At 38.2% G+C, this 16,872-nt stretch overlaps 1 protein-coding gene across 1 annotated transcript; it reads right to left on the bottom strand.

Annotated features, from left to right (window-relative positions):
• Positions 1 to 6,028: 6,028 nt before the first annotated feature.
• Positions 6,029 to 16,688, bottom strand: LOC116984974 (intestinal mucin-like protein). The gene is made up of 10 exons (XM_033039334.1): positions 16,665 to 16,688; positions 16,309 to 16,495; positions 15,945 to 16,167; positions 15,267 to 15,436; positions 13,659 to 13,728; positions 11,171 to 11,271; positions 11,054 to 11,085; positions 8,029 to 8,139; positions 6,205 to 6,256; positions 6,029 to 6,111 (listed from the first exon to the last, which is right to left on the bottom strand). The coding sequence occupies exons 1-10, from the start codon at positions 16,686 to 16,688 to the stop codon at positions 6,029 to 6,031; spliced, it is 1,053 nt and encodes a 350-aa protein (XP_032895225.1).
• Positions 16,689 to 16,872: the final 184 nt, after the last annotated feature.

Raw genomic sequence — 16,872 nt, forward strand, 5'->3', positions numbered from 1 at the left:
GCCTGCTCAACCTCTCCCTATAGTTCAGGCCCTCAAGTTCTGGCAACATTCTCATAAATCTTCTCTGCACTCTTATATTTGCAGCCACAAAAACAGCCAATTCACTTCAAGACTACCTTTGTGACGTTCAAGCCAGTTCTTACACACTCCTAATAATATTTTGTGATGAAGGTTGGGAAACTTAGCTGAAAAGTTCAGCAAATTCCATATTCCACATTAAAAGAGGGCATTTTTCTGGTAGCTCTTAGAAAATAATATTTGGTAGAATATTTCCAGTGTGTTGGGTAATGACTGGTTTGACCAGATCTTTCTGCCCTTTGCAGATAGTCAGAACATTTTTTCCCAGGATAGAAAGACTTGAGGGGCATAGCTTTAATGTCAGAGAGGGAAGGTTTTAAGGACACGTGTTGGGTAAGGTTGTTTTTCACACCGAGTGTGGGTGCCTGAAGTGTGCTGCCACAGGTGCTGGTGGAAGCAGGTACTTTAGTTGTACTTAAAAGGCTTTTTGATCGGCACAGGGATATGCAGGGAAGGAAAGATATAGAAGGAGGAGGTACAGAGGAAATTAGATTAACATGGTATCGTGTTTGGTGCATTTGTTGTGGGCTGAAAAGAATGACCCCATGTTTACTGTTCTATTTCTGTCCAAGACTATCTCAGATCTGGCAAAAAACACATTTGAAAATGTTAAGAAAAAGGTATGGATGTGATGAATGAAATGCTCATCCTTGGTTCGATATTTTACAAGTTAAACCATTTTCACAGATAAGTGACTATGGAATTAGAGTATGCTTGCAGTTATTTATTGATGTGCTTTTTCTAGCGTTGTTACAAAACCTGCCATCAGCGGCGCTGCAGATCTGCCACTACCTGTGCATGTGATTCCGGAGGCTTTGGGGGGGCGGGGATTAAAATGCAGGTTTGCATTGGTTGTCGGAGAGGAATTTGCTCTGACTGCTAGCTGATGAAGAAAATCCGTCTGCAAGCCCGCCCCCGATTTTTAAAATGTATTAATTTTTATAAAGTCGCTGGGCGATTGCTTCGCTGGATTGAACTTAAACGCGACTAAAAATACCTTCATCGTCATGGATCGCAAGTGCAGGACAAAGCAAAAGGTATGTCAATTATTTAACATATCATCTTGCTTTTTGATGCGGCTTCATTTTAATCTGCTGATGCAAAAAATGCTATTTAGGCCCCAATACAAATCGGCCATGTCTTGCTTAAATCATGGTTTAAATCATGGCAGCGGCAACATTCCAATCGATCACATTCCAGAAACAGCCACTCTCAAGATAATCAAATTCATTATTTATTTTGCACAATCATGTAATAGAATGACATGAAACATCTAAATCATCTATATTTTATGTTATTGTCTATTCATGATCAATATTTTCATACTAAATATCCACAGTACTGTTTTAGTCGGATGTATTGTGCAAAATATAATGATTTTGATTATCGAGAGTGGATGTTTCTGGATTAATTTATGGGAATTAAACATTAAATTCCTTCCATTTGGCATAGAAATTCATGACAAAGTGAGATTTCAAAATCATGTTATATTGTGAATTCTTGTGTGAATGGGATCAGTTTGCTATTTGGATACTTTGGCTATTTAAAAAATATTTTTAGCCTTCTCTTAAGAATGGGATAGATGTTTAGATTTAGTAATTGAATTTAGATTAATTTAATTGATTTGATGACACTGATGAATATTAATTTTTGTTGTGTATTTACTATTTGTTTTAACGTTACAATAATATTAAAGCTGATCTTGAGAATATCACATTTTTGAATTTTCAAGGCAGTCTGGGTGTTTATTACTATTTCTGTCACAACAGTCAATTTTGTAATTATCTACAATTAGGTAACTAATTATATGCTTTAATTTCAGGTCATCCAAGATGTATCATATTTGTTTCCAAAAATGAGGGGTGATCTTAGAGGTGTATAAAATCATGAGAGGAATAAATCAGGTAGATGCACAGAGTCATTCAGTTATTTTTTAAGAAAGGTATGGACTTTTATGTCAATTGACTGTCCTCAATCACAGCTTTTGGTTTAATTTAATGGAAAAGCAATAGGGAACAAGATGCTAATTTCCGAGTATGAAAATTACCATAACTTTTAATACTGAAGATATGATAGTGAATTGGGTATCAAAATAAAGTTATCTGATGGGATAAATTACAGGCTTGATTTTTAAAATCTCAAAATGTTGTAACATTCCTACTTTTTCAATTAAGAACAAATAAGCAGTTTATAGAGCAATGCAATAATGATGCAGATTATTTGTTGTAATTTGAAGCCCAACTAGAATTCTTTCTAAATATTATTATGATTGGCTAAATGTAATGAATTATTATTTTTTTAAATAATAACAGATTGGATTCAATATCATGCTTTATCATCTAGAAGAATTTTTCAGCATGTGGCTTTTCGGTAGAAGACCCAGGACAGACCTCCTTCTTACAGCGGCAGGATGTGATGTGAGGGTAGGTGTACAGTTCATTTTCTCTACCATCTTGGCAAGTAAGTTTTACTTTCCTAATTTCGATCTCCATTTCTTGACAGCACTCACATTTGCGTTCAGTTCTGTGTGTCTGGGTATCATAGCTGGAAAAAAAGATGACAGAATTGCAAATGTAAGAAGAATGGTCTTTGATTATATAATTGTGAAAATCAACGTAAACATTTTCCTATGATAAAATTATATCCGATATATTTAAGAGAATTTCATTTTCGAATGAATTATGCAATGTTAAAGAACATCTTACCACATTTGAAATACAGCTATGTATAACTCAACAGAGAGATTGAAGGAAATGGTTACCGAGTGGGTTTTGTGCCAATGAGGTCTTGATTTGAAAGCTTAGATGTAAATTGCAGTATTGTGACTGATGGATAAATATCATGATTTAGTTGTGCTTGGAAGCCTATAAACAGCCTCCTGCAGCTTGAGCATTCAAGTGTCAATAAGAAGCAATTTTTGTGGAGCTGTATAGTAACCAGGCATATACTTACACTGACTGTATGGTATCCGTTGTCTGTTGAACAACAGGACGTCTTAAAATGGATAAGGAAAAAGTTCACAGATTCTCATGTGTAACACTGGAGGTGTTTGAACAAAATCTGGGAAAAGTCTCAGATGTAAGGAGTGCAGAGTAGTCTGCTACTAGCCTCGCCTGTAGTCATAGCACTGTATAACACAAACGGCCTGATGAGATGTAGGGATACCACGAAAGACACAATAAGTAAACTGCATCAGTTTTGTGTTCATTATCTGCTATCTGTCTTCATGGAACTACTTAATGTTGAATCACCACCTTGGCAGAGAATAACAAAAGTATCATATGCAACCGTGCAAAGCTAAATTTACTTGTATCTCTCAAACGGAACAGATTTGTTAATGTGAAAAGTATTGCTCTGATTATTATTTCAGTCTCGGTAATTATTTTATCTCCCATTTGAAACTGTATTTAATGATTTGGTTTTAAACTACAATGAGAAGCAAAAAATAAAATACTTACTAAACTAAGCTGGCACAATTCCCTTCACACATGTATAGTTCAATGGCTGCTGTACAGTTTGTATTCTGGACTTCTTTTGTGACATTGGTGATTCTGGATTTCCGCTTGCACAAACCTACTGGAATGAATAATTGAACAATTGTAAACCTCATCTGCAATTGAATAAAAATTATGTTTGTATCTTGCATCATGGTTAGCATAGTTCAAACATCAAATGATTTTGACTTTTGGCAGATTCATTTACACTTAGCTATTCTTAGCTATTTCGAGTGGCACAACATGGAGACAGGCACTTCGGCCCAGCTTGCCTGTAATGGCCATCATGTCCCAGCTACACTAGTCCCACCTGCCTGCATGTGGCCCATATCCCAACTGTCCCATCCTTTAAGGCTCTACAACTTAAAGCTTGAAAAACTTAGGTTCTCTCTCAAAGGCTCTACCAAGACGTTCCTAGATACATGGAACCCTTTCCTGGAACTTGTTAACTCTCTTAACTTGTTTCCGGACTCGGAAGAGGACTGAGTGTCCTCTATCACAGCTCTGTCTTATTGCAGCTGCTATCCCCTCAACCCCTCCCCCCCCCCCCCCCCCCACAATTCTTTAAAAAAAAAATTATTTTTATTTCTATTTTATTTTATTTATTTATTTTTTATTTATTTTTTAATTTATTTTTTTATTTTTATTTAAATTTTTATTTTTTTTATCGTATTTGTGTGGATGTGTACGTATGTGAGTGTTGTTTGTTCCCGGGTGGCGAGGGTGGGTAAGGGTAAGGGGTTTGAGGGTCGTTTACATACTGTTATCTGTCTGTTATCATTGTATGTATGCAAATTGCTGTTAAATTCAAAATTCAAATAAAAAGATTTAAACTAAACTGTCCCATCCATGTACCTGTCTAACTGTTTCTTAAATGTCAGGATAGTCCCTGCCTCAACTACCTCCTTTGGCAGCTTCTTCCATCCATCCACCACCCTTTGTGAAAAAGTTACCCCTCAGATTCCTATTAAATCTTTTCCCAATTCACCTTAAACCTATGTGCTCTGGTCCTCGATTCACCTACTCTGGGCAAGAGACTCTGTGCATCTACCTGATTTATTCCTCTCATGATTTTATACACCTCTAAGATCACCCCTCATCCTCCTGTGCTCCTGGGAATAGGGTCCCAGCCTACTTAACCTCTCCCCATAGTTCAGACCATCTAGTCCTGGCAGTATCCTCGCATATCTTCTTTACTCTTTCCAGCTTGATAACATCTTTCCTATAATATGGTGCCCAGAACTAAACATCATACTCTCAATGTGGCCTCGCCAATGTCTTATACAATTGCAATATTCCCTCCTAACATCTGTACTCAGATTTGCAGTTTTCCCCAGATTGCCCCATGTTATGTAAAAACTAAGAATGCCGAAATACCTGCAGGTGAAACGAAAGAATCAGGCAAAAAGATCCTTTGCCGCCTGCTATTGAAAAATAAAACTTTCCCATGATTCAGCAGAACTCGAGGAGATTTTTTTTTTTTTTTTTTGTCTTAAGGTAGAATTTTGTTAGGGTTATGGTAGGGCATGTCTGACTTCCAAAAAATAACCAGAGCTGAGAGGAAATGGAAAGATAGTCTACTATTCCTTCTCTCCATAGATACTGCCTCACCCGTGTTTCTCCAGCATTTTTGTCTACCTTAGTCTTATGCCCCTAATATTTTGCTCCAAAATGACATTCTGCTCTTGCTCAGACTATTGTCTAATAAACAAGAGTGGTATTTTCCAAATTTATCCAACTCCTAATACAGCATCTGACAATTAAGTGGAAATTTCATGCTGAATTTAATTGATATTTATGTTACGAGCTCCTGGCCTCAAATGTTAAATTGACTTAATCCAAACTAATTTTGAAATAGACCCTTACACGGTTAAAGATCTGCTGGCACTACTTAAAGAAATACAGGGGAGTTAACTTGGTGTCTGATCAACATTTATCCAGCATAATTTTCCATATCAACACTTCAAAACAGATGATGTTTATTTGACATAAAATGGCCATGGCTCCATTTGACAACAATTACAACATAGCAAAAGCACTTCCATGCCTGTTTTGTTAATTAGCAGATCCTAAGAACTGCCAAGGGCTCTGTAGAATAGAAGTTTCTACATCAAGGACTTTTTACTTTATCCATCTGGTAAAACTGAACGCAACTTGCTGATAAAAATTAAACTTTTATGTTACACCCCCATTGAAAAATTTAACACACATAGTGTTACCCAGTGAAATATTTGAGAAAGGGAAAGAATATCATTAGAATCTAGCAGATGGCCAATCTCTGATAATGATTTGTTTGTGAAGTGGAATTGGTAATACCTTAAGGTCCACAACTATCTCATAATTAATACATTGTTTTATTTAAAAGTTTTGTACAAATGTTGAATAATTTTCAAAAAAATGTAGTAACCTAGCATCATGTTCAGATAACAATTAGTAATTTTGCTAAGATATGGATATTAAGAAAGACCCAAAGCCTGACTGAACAATCTACTGCCACTGAGGAAAAAATTCTGCGATGTGAGTTGATTCATAATTAGACCTAGTTAGGAATATTGAATTTAGCTGATAATTCATAGCAATCATCTGTGGTGTCCTATAAAATGAAAGCATTGATTAAAAAATAATTATTTACCTTGAGAGATACAGGTGTAGCAGCAGTGTTCATCATCCCATCCTCTGTCAGACTGAACAAAGATTTAACGGTTAGATTTAATACTGTGCATGATCCAGACATACATTGTTTAGATTTAATTTAGTTCAGAGATACAGCATGGAAACGGGCCCTCTGGACCACCATGTCTGTGTTTACATGTACATTAGCTCTGTTCTGTATATTGGGGACAATTTACAGAGCCAATTAACCTACAAATCTGTGTGTCCTTGGCATATGCGAGGGAGCAGGAGCACCTGGGAAAACCCACATTGTCACAGAGAGAACGTGCAAACACCGTATAGACAGCACTCGTAGTCAGGATTGAAACCTGATCTCTGACCTTGCGCCTCTGTGCTGACCCATAGTGATCTGACTTTGATCAGGTAAGACTGCTGAAAAGATATTATGTGTTAAAATTATTAATTTAAAAAAAATGAAGGTTCTGTTTATGTGCTAAGTCTTTCAGAAATGCCTCAAGCTACCACACAACATACTCGCAATGAATTATTTCAATGATCGCAGAATTGCCATGCTGTCTTTGGAGCTGTTGGTTAGCAACTTGTTTCTAAGGATCCAAAGCCTCAATTATGATTTATCTTGCCATAGGTTTTTTGATGTCAGCCATTTTGAGGTAATTGCCAGACATCTTACAGATAAATACAAAATAAGAGAGTTCAATGGCATACAGGACAGATAAGGAAGGGAACATAGAGTTTTATAGATTTTTGTTCCCTTGTTTTATGTCAGAAGAATGCCTCCAATGTTTAACATGTTCTAGTTAATTTTTAAAGGTAACTTAAAAGTTGTTAAATTAGAAATGGACTCTGGGCAGGTTTGAATTGTTGCTTCAGCTGGAAGAAATGTTTATGTCTTTGGATACTGGGAAGAGAACAGGTGAGATACCAAGTGTTGCTTCTCCTCTAGCTACATTGAACAGTCTGTGAGAAAGGGAGTGGTTGGCAGAGATGGAAAGCAGAACAAAGAGAATAGTCCCTTCAAAATGGGAAAGGGAGGAGATGTTAGAATCTAGTTGAAGGTGATAGAAATTGTGAAAATAACCTGGTCAATGAGGTAGGATGTGATAATCTGGTCAGATGGTAAGGACGAGGTGTGATCTATTTTTCCTCTGATTAGGAGGAGAGGGACTGAGCGATCTTTTGGGTTGAAAGTGATCATGGTTAACAATTGATTGTCTGGCAGTAATGAAAATAGTTTCAATTGTCATTTTCAAGAGAGGACTAAACGCCTACCTGAAGGAGAAACAAATTGGAGCAATGAAAACAAAATGTGAGTGACTAACTTGTTCATAGAGCCATTGTAGGAATAATGGGGTGCAATGGCCCTCTAGCATAGAATAACAATTCTGTGATTCTATTCCAATATTCAGTTGATATATCAGATTATTACTACCAGTCTTTATCAGTTTTATACTGGATTTGAACATATTGGGCAGAGTAGAAAATATAGTATTTTTGATTTACTGATATGTTCCAAAGGGTGAATTTACATGAATTTACAAAAAAATCAACTCTGCATCCTAAACTGATACAGTATGTGCTCAGAATTTACAACGTGTATAATAGAAAGGCCAATAACATATTTTAAACATATTAATATTTGGATTTTAAATAAAGGCACAGTTCATTTGATTTGTACGGTTATTTTGCTATTTTATACTTTTAATTTAATATTTGTTCTTCAAATTATTATAATTAATAATTTCAACTAACTGCGTCGCTATCTAATTAAGATCACCAGGATAATAAAAATAAATGTAGCTTGCAACTTATCTATTATACAAACCTCTTTGCAAGAGGTTTGAGGAGCACAAGTCTTTGTATGTGTTACGACTCCCCTTCTTGTGCATTTATGGGAAACACAAGTATTGTTCTGATCCTGCCAGTTATCGTTTATCTAGGAAAGAAAGCAACAAAATAAGTACATTCAACTGGCTTCACAAAGAAACTACAAGCAATTTAAGTCGACAAATCTTGTCCATAATCATTATCCTGGCACTTTTACCATTGTTTGGTCTGCTTGGCCTCCTAGTTTACTGCTGCCTGCACTTGTGGGGTTGGACTTTCTGTTTACATTATAGGCCACCCAATAGATACTTGAGAGATAGAAGATCTGAGATGTAGACAGATCTGAGATGAAGGATGAAAGAACTAGGTTGTTGTGGGCAATATCAATTCCTTAATATTAACTGGGACCTACTCGGGGAAGTGGATCAGATGGGAGATAATTTGTTTGGTGTATCCAAGAAGTTTTCATTAACCCATATGTAGATATTCCGACTTGAGGAGGGACCATATGGACTTTGAATTGGGAATCAAGCCTGGCCAGGTGATTGGTGTTGCAGTGGAAGAAGAATAATGATCACAACTCCAAACGTTTTACGATTGTTTTGAATTGGAACAGATCTGGATGTTGGGGGATGGTACTCAATTGGATCAAGGCAGATTATAAGTTTAAGAAAGAACTGCAGATGCTGTAAAAATCAAAGGTAGACAAAAATGCTGGAGAAACTCAGCGGCTGAGGCAGCATCTATGGAGAGAAGGTATAGGTGACTTTTCAGATTGAGACCCTTCTTTAGACTAATTTCGGGGGAGGGATGTTGCGGGAAAAAGAAAGTAAGAGGTGGAGACAGTAGGCTTCGTGGGAAAGCAGGGAAAGGAGTGGGAGAAAGCAAGGTCTATCTAAAATTGGAGAAGTCAAATGTTCATACCGCTGTGGTGTAAACTACTTAAGCGAAATATGAGGTGCTGTTCCTCCAATTTGTGCTAGGCCTTACTCTGGCACCGGAGGAGGCCCAGGACAGAGGTCAGAATGGGAGGGGGAGTTGAAGTGCTGAGCAACCGGGACGTCGGGTTGGTTAGTACGAACTGAGAGGAGGTGTTGGGCGAAGCGATCGCCGAGCCTGCGCTTGGTCTTGCCGATGTAGAGAAGTTATGTAGATTATAATGTCATTAGGCAGGAGCTAAGGAGTGTAGATTGGGTGCAGTTGTAATTTGATAAATTCACAGAGGAGTCGTTTGAAGGCCAGCATGATCAGCATTTTCCAGTAAGGAGGGATAACGACCGGAAATGATCAGTTGCAGAGTAATGGCAAATGGAGTTTACCCCAAGCAAGTGTGAGATGTTGAATACAAGGAGAGAGTATACAGTCAATGGCAAGACCCAGTGCAGAGGGATTTTGGAGTCCAAGTTTATAGCTCACGAACGGTGGTAGCACAATTAGATAGGATTATAAAGAAGGCGTATGGTATGCTAGCCTTCATTGCTAGGGGCGGTTCGGGTCGCTCCATTACAGGAAAGATGTTGAGGCTTTGGAAAGGATGCAGAAGAGGTTTACAGCTACAGGGAGAAGTTGGATAGACTTGGATTGTTTTCTCTGGAACATCAGAGATTGAGGGTAGACTTGACAGAGCTCCTGTATATAAAATTTTGAGAGGGTAGACAGTTGAAATCTCCAGTGTTGAAATGTCTAAAGGTAGAGGGCATGGGAGAGATTAGGATAGTTTAATGGAGATTTGCGTGGCAAGTGTTTTTTCACAGAGTGGTGGGGGCCTGTAAAGTATTGCCAGGGTGGATGTGGTGGAGGCACAATAGTGTAATTTAAGAGTCTATTAGATAAGCACATGGAAGTGCAGGGAATAGAGAGGATATGGATCATGTACAACCAGATGTTTAACTAGGCTTTGTGTTTGGCACAAACATTGTGGGCCAGAGGGCCTGTTTGTGTGCTATACTATTCTATGTTCTGTCTGTCTCATTACTGCCTCTAAACAATTGAAAGCCTGTAACACTGGGTGCGTGATTGGTAATATTTTAGTGAACCATATTATGTGTGCAAATGATCTTGTGGTCTTTAGTCCATCTAGCGCTGGTCTCCAGCAGCTCCTTACTATATGTTCTGTGTATGGTGTGGAACATGACATTAAATATAATGCTAGTAAGAGTGCTGTTATGATTTGTAGAACCAAAGAGGATAAATGCCTAAAATATCCTGATTTTAAAATTGTCTGACAACAATCTTAGTGTCTGTAATAAGATAAAATATCTAGGGCATATTATTACAGATCAAATGACAGATGATGAGTATATTTATAGGCAACGACGCATGCTGAATGTATAGGCGAATATCCTCTTGCGTAAATTTGGTGCGTGTGCAGATGTGGTGAAGATGTCGCTATTTAGAGCATACTGCACACCACTCTACACTGCGCACCTGTGGTCGAACTATTTAAAGACAAGTATGCAGAGACTAAAGGTGGCATATAACGATGCCATGAGAATACTGCTAAGGCAACCTAGATGGTGCAGTGTCAGTAATATGTTTGTGGCTGCAGAAGTCAGTACTTTAGAAGCTATCCTAAGACACCACATGTATAAATTCATTTGCAGAATAAATGACTCTAAAAATGTGCTTATTGTGGCCTTGACAAACATAAGGGTTAGCACGACACCCTACGAATCCCAGCTTTGGAGACACTGGTATCGTTGTCTCGTTGTAGGACATTGATCATCTTTTAATCTGGATTTTTAACTTAAGTATTGTGTTTAAAAAATATATAAATTATGATGGTTTTTATATGTGATATACCAAGATTTTATATGTATTTATGATATTTGATATGCAATGCATTTTTAATGTAATGTTGCCCCTTGTCAGGACCTTGAGTCCGTAATAAAGTTTATTATTATTATTAAGTATTATTAAAATGTTTCAACACCTTTTTCCTGGTAAGAAAGTGGAGTGTAAAACAAATTGTTTAATTGTGCTTGTAAAACATATTTTGCACAAAGGAAATTTCAATATCCTACCTCTCTTTGTTTTCCATTATTATCCAGGCAACCTGTTTTTAAAGAAAAAGGTTAATGAGTTCTGTTATTTTAATTGATACAATGAATAAAATTGTACATCATTCACTCCAAACTTACATGTAGAAACACATTTTGTCTTGTCTTCAGATTTCATCATTCCAGCTGGGCAGAAACAGCCTTCATGATAATTAAGTAGATTTGCCCCCTTCATCACTGAACTGAAAATTAGAATGCAGTTACCATCTTATAAGAGAAGGTGTTTATTGTCGCATCAATTTCTACCTTGTAATGCCAGCAATTGTGCCAGAAAAATGGCTTCAGGGATCCTCTTGCACCAACTTGGATAGATAGGGTGGTTAAGAAGGCTTTCAGTATTTTGTCTGCCTTCAGTAAGGATATTGAGTAGTGATGTTGGGATGTTATGTTGCAGTGTACAAGACAGTTGTACATTTTTTTCTGGCACCTCATCCATGGCTAACAATGGTGCAAATATCTTGGTCAGGGCTCCCACAATTTCTTCTCTAACCTCGCAGTTCTTGGATATGCTTGAGCAGGCCCCAGAAATGTATCTACCTTGATACATTTTAAGATGTCCAGCATCTCCTCTGCAATGCAGAATATCCCCAAGAAAACTCCATTGACAGTCTTCAGGTCCTTCTCAATTGTAAAAAGGCCTGGATTTGGTTTATGATACTTGGCAGAATTATTTATTTATTTTAGTTTAGAGATACAATGGGGAAGCTGGGCCTTCAGCCCACCCAGTATGCACCGACCAGCAATCACCGCACACCAACACTATACCTCACACATTAGGGACAATTTAACCAAAGCCAATTAACCTACAAACCTGTACATCTTTGGAGTGTGTGAAGAAACCAGAGCACCTGGAGAAAGCCCACACAGGTCATGGGGAAAACGTACAAACTCCGTACAGACAGCACCCGTAGTCAGGATCGAACCTGGGTCTCTAATGCTGTAAGGCAGCAACTCTACCACTGCACCACGATCCCACCCTGAGATTATGTCCTTTGATAGGCAACCTTGAATGAAATCTGGGGCATCAGTTATGGTGTCTGGGCAAACAACCAGACAAGATGTCACTGATCAGATGTTTTATGAATTTTTGTGATTTTAGAACTTGCAATCAAGAGGAAATGGGTTTAAAACGGATTTTAACTTATTTTGAGCATACTAACTATTTATTGGAATTGAATTTCCTCAAGATTTTCTTCATCTCTGTGCCCACCTAGTACTTATCTAGGATTAAGGCGATGCTGCCCCACCACTACGTATGATTGTTGATCAATTTAGTTAATTTCATGTTGCTGCTTGATTCCTCCTTGTGTCAAAATGATGAGGAGAAAAATGTTTTGAAGCTAACTACGTATTCTAAAGGTGATTTAAAAAATAAATTGGAATGGCACAAAGCGGTGAAGGAACTCAACGGGTCAGGCTGCATCTGTGGAGGAAATGGACAGATGGTGTCTTGGATAGGGATACTTCTTCAGACGGATAGGAATAGGGAGGAGAAAGTTGGAAAAAATGAAGTTGTAGCAGGATAAAGCCTGATAAGTGATGAGGGGATTTGCTGCCAGATGGGTGGAGTAAGTGACATGGGCTAGAGGTGAAAAGGAGACAAAACAATGTCAGGCTGGACAAAGAGGCGGGATGAAAGCTGGAGGGAAGGATAAAGGAGAAAAGAGATGGGGAGGTGAAAAGGAAGGTATAACAGGAAAATAGGAGACTGGGATGGGAGATGAGTGTATAAAGGAGGGAGCAGAGTACGGTGACGGGGAGGAATGGGAGATGCTGAGAATAGTGCAAAGGGGTAAGGAGGGCATTACTTGAAAGAAGGAGATTCATACTTCATACCATTGGGTTGTAAGCTACCCAAGCTGAATGTGAGATGCTGTTCCTTCAGTTTGTGAGTGATTTCATTTTGGCAATGGAGGAGGCCACGACAGAAAGGTCGGTATGGGAATGGGAAGGGGAGGTAAAATAGTTTTGCAACCAAGAACTCCAGCAGGCCTTGCAGGACAGGCCAGAAGTATTCATTGAAACTTGCCTAGTCTACGTATTGTCTCGTCAATGTAAAGGTGGCCACATTTGGAGCATCAAATTGCAGTAGATGAGGATTGAAGAGATACACGTGAGCCTCCGTCTCAGCTGGATGGGCTGTTTGAGTCCTTGGATGGAAGTGAGAGAGAAGGTGTAGAGACAAGTATTACATCAGTTGCGGGGGCAGGGAATAGTTCCCGGCGAGGAGTCGGGAAGAGATGAGCAACCCAAAGAATTGCAGAGGGACTGGTCTCTGCAGAAAATGTGAGGAAGGAAGATGTGATGGGTGGTGGGATCACATTGAAAGGTGGTGGAAATGTCAGTGAATGATGTGTTGAGTGCGGTGGCTGATTCGGTGAAGACCGGGGCAAATCTGTCCTAGTTCCATCTGGGGGAGCAGTAGTGCATTCCCTCCACAGATGCTGCGTGACCCATTGAGTTCCTCCGGCACTTTGTGCGTTGCTCATGATTCCAACAACTGGAGTTTCCTGTGTTCACTACTGACTAATTGTACTGGAATTGTACATCAAAATTGCCCCATACTTACTTGTCCTCACAGTAATGGTCAAGTTGAGTAGCACATGCCTTATAAACAAAGTTTTCTGTACAATTCATTTCTAAAAAAAAAACAAGGAATAAGGTTTAAAATGTATAACATTAATTACTTTTTCAGATTAACTATTGTGACATAAGTTCCCTTAAAGTTCCAATCATGCTGTGCCTGTAGGTGTCCACGCTGATAAACTATATAATCATCGTGGAGATTAATCCTTATCCAGAGAATGGCTAAGAGACAAATACAATTTAAAAAGGTAACTTCTGATGCCAAGGTAGGCAAAGAAGCAAATAGAGATTAGCATACACGCCATATTTAGCCTTTTTTTATCTTGCGGGGAAAAGACAAATAACCAAGGGATCATTAAAAACTAAATAGACAGTTGGCCGGAAGATAGCACCCATAGTCAGGATCAAACCCTGGTCTCTGCCGCTTTAAGGCAGCAACTCTACTGCTGTGCCACCTTAATTATCCAGCACAGCTGCTGATACAGCACTTAATATTTTAAAGCTTGTAATTAACTATGTAAATCTATTTCAACTGTTTCTAAATGTCATTAATGAGCAGTGGTCAATGATGGGGCCTTAAGTGCCAATGCTTGAAGCCTAATCACTAGTTGAGATCTTCCTGACTTTGTGGAGCAAACACAAGAGCGATGCCTCCAGGGAAATGACATGGCCGTCATAGGCAAACACTGCCTTATCGCTCAAATGCAGTGCAAGCTAGATCTTCTTGGGAACAATTGCAGCCATTTATTTCTGTTCCTTCATCTTTTTGTGGCAAAATGAGTGATTTAAATGGTAATGGAATTTAAAATTTAAAAAGTACTGCCTGTGAAAAATATTCCAATATCCCAGAAAAGCTATGAGAGCCTTGCTGATATCTTTTTTTTAAAATATTTTTATCAGTATCCTTACAATTTCCTATTATGAGTTTTTTTAAAGAAATCTACATGACCATTTACAAAAAATTACATCCTGTTTATAATTGCGTTGTACACAGAAATTTTAGGCACAGCACAGATAATCTGCCACTTCAATAAACATCCGTTTTTAATTCCATGCATCCTAATTTCAATTTCCAAAGGGAGAGACATGAAATGGTTTGCCAATTTAGAATCACTTCTACACAGAGGTTTAAAGAATGTTTCAAATAGAATATTTCATCTTCCTCCACTTTCTCACTGGTCTCCCACGGTCCAGGAAGCTCAGATGTGCAGATCCTAAACTCCAAACATTTATTCTCGACATATTCCCCAAACCTTTCCCTGTAAATCACCCACTTGTCGGCATGCTATCCTTTGATCCCAATGTGTATCCTCTGGCCACCTGAACTTTACTCAGTTGCTGGCCAGTTGCCACTTAATTTGGGCAGATCTTCTGTTGCACACAGATTGAACCATGGTATTAAAATATTCCAGATGTCTAAGGCAGCATTCTGCCCCTTCCTTACTTCTGCCTGATACCCAAAGTTAGCCTGTTATATTCCCATTTAAAATTGATGATACGTTGAATTAAAGTTAACAAATTAAATCACTTACAGTATAAGAACTATGTTAAAAAGTGCAATTAGATGGTTTCCTGCATTCAAAGTACTTACTGCATTCACCAGCAGGGGATCTCCAGTCAACACATGTGTCATTGCCACAATTGTCAGCAGCAGATTGAATGATGGAACAGGCAAATTCTGTAGAATTTGCCTCAGCACAGTCAAATAAACAATTTTCATAATAAGTAGCAGGCAAATTATTTGTGCAGTTTTCAAATGGTCTGTAGGGAAAATCACAAACAGATGAAAATATATGCTTTGTTATATTTTTCCTTTGTCATTTTAAATTTTAAACTCTCCTACCTATTTTCGTATCATCCATAAACATGGCCACAAAGACCAATCATTAATAGACAATGGCGAAGAGTAGTGACACCTGCGGAACTCAACTAGTCACTGGCAGCAATCAGAAAAAGCCCCCTTTGTTGCCACTCTTTGTCTTCTGCTATCCAGCCAACCTGCTATCCATGCTAGTATCTGCCCTTTGATACTGTGGGCTTTCATCTACTTTAGCAGCCTCTCGTGTGGCACCTTATCATAGGCTTCTGCTAATCTAAGTAATCTACGGCACTGTATTGATAGGTATACAGGCAGAGCACAGTTTAATGATTAGATTGGAGTGTAATGAGCAATAATCCCCAGGCTTCAGCATAGCCTCCTTACAACTGCCCTACACCAGTTATTTGAAATTTATTTTGAATGAAATTAATAGCTTAAAATCGTACATACGTTTCTAATATTTTCTTGCACACTGTCTTGCAATTTGGGGGAATGGGAGGGGGAGTAGGAGTTGGAGTGGGCGTCGAACAAGATGATGGCGGAGTTGCTACACAATATGGCTTGTTAGGGTCATTATATAGCCAATCTTGTGCTGTTGTGGGGCAGCAATCAGGGTCCTCTATTGTTCCATTTGGTCTAATGCAGTCATCATCCTGAAATGTTGTACAAGTTCCTAAAAGATAAAAGAAACACCAATTCTTGCAAATGCTGTAAAGAGAACATTAAAATTTTAATGTTTTATTTTGCAATTTTAATTTATGAATAAAATGGAAAATGATGAAATAACACAAAATGAAAATATAAAATCACATACCACACTGTCCTTGGGTATTATTCAAGAAGAAACGTTCGGCCACACTTAATTTGAAATTAAACCGGGAGGCAACAATTGTTGTTTTAATATCAGTGAAGTAAATATTTACAGCTCCATTGGGCAGTTCAGTTATCCATATTCCATTTGTAATGTAGGGAACCTTTTGCTCAATTCCATTAATCGTTAACTGTAAAATTATAAAACAGTTGCACTTAAACCATCAGCTGCAAAACAACAAAGGCTGATGGATATTGCTAAGCAGGTGGGGTTTTTTGTTCATAATATTAATAAAAGAAATGTATAGTGCTCCAAAGGAGTCTATTTAAATAAGTTCAGTGTTCTCATTTACCCATTACCCAAGGCACCAAATAGTCATCCATTAGTGCCTGGTGACTACCTCCTTTAAAGATTAGAATATTTGTCTCAGTTTAGTTTAGAGGCAGATCGGGAATAGAGGCCCTTCGACCCACTGAGTCCGTGACGACCACCATCACCCATACACAAATTTCTATCCTACACACTAGCGACAATTAACAAGGCCAATTAACCAACAAACCTGTGTGT

This window comes from Amblyraja radiata, chromosome 21 (assembly GCF_010909765.2).
Source record: "Amblyraja radiata isolate CabotCenter1 chromosome 21, sAmbRad1.1.pri, whole genome shotgun sequence".
Lineage (NCBI taxonomy): Eukaryota > Metazoa > Chordata > Chondrichthyes > Rajiformes > Rajidae > Amblyraja > Amblyraja radiata.

Bases quoted from the DNA above. Each gene is read 5' to 3' on its own strand.
- LOC116984974 (XM_033039334.1), bottom strand. From the start codon at position 16,688: ATGGATGACTATTTGGTGCCTTGG. The intron at 13,729-15,266 runs GTAAGTACTTTG...TTTTTTTTTTAG, and splicing joins ATCCCCTGCTGGTGAATGCA to AAATGAATTGTACAGAAAAC. The intron at 6,112-6,204 runs GTAAATAATTAT...ATTCCTAACTAG, and splicing joins CTACACCTGTATCTCTCAAG to GTCTAATTATGAATCAACTC.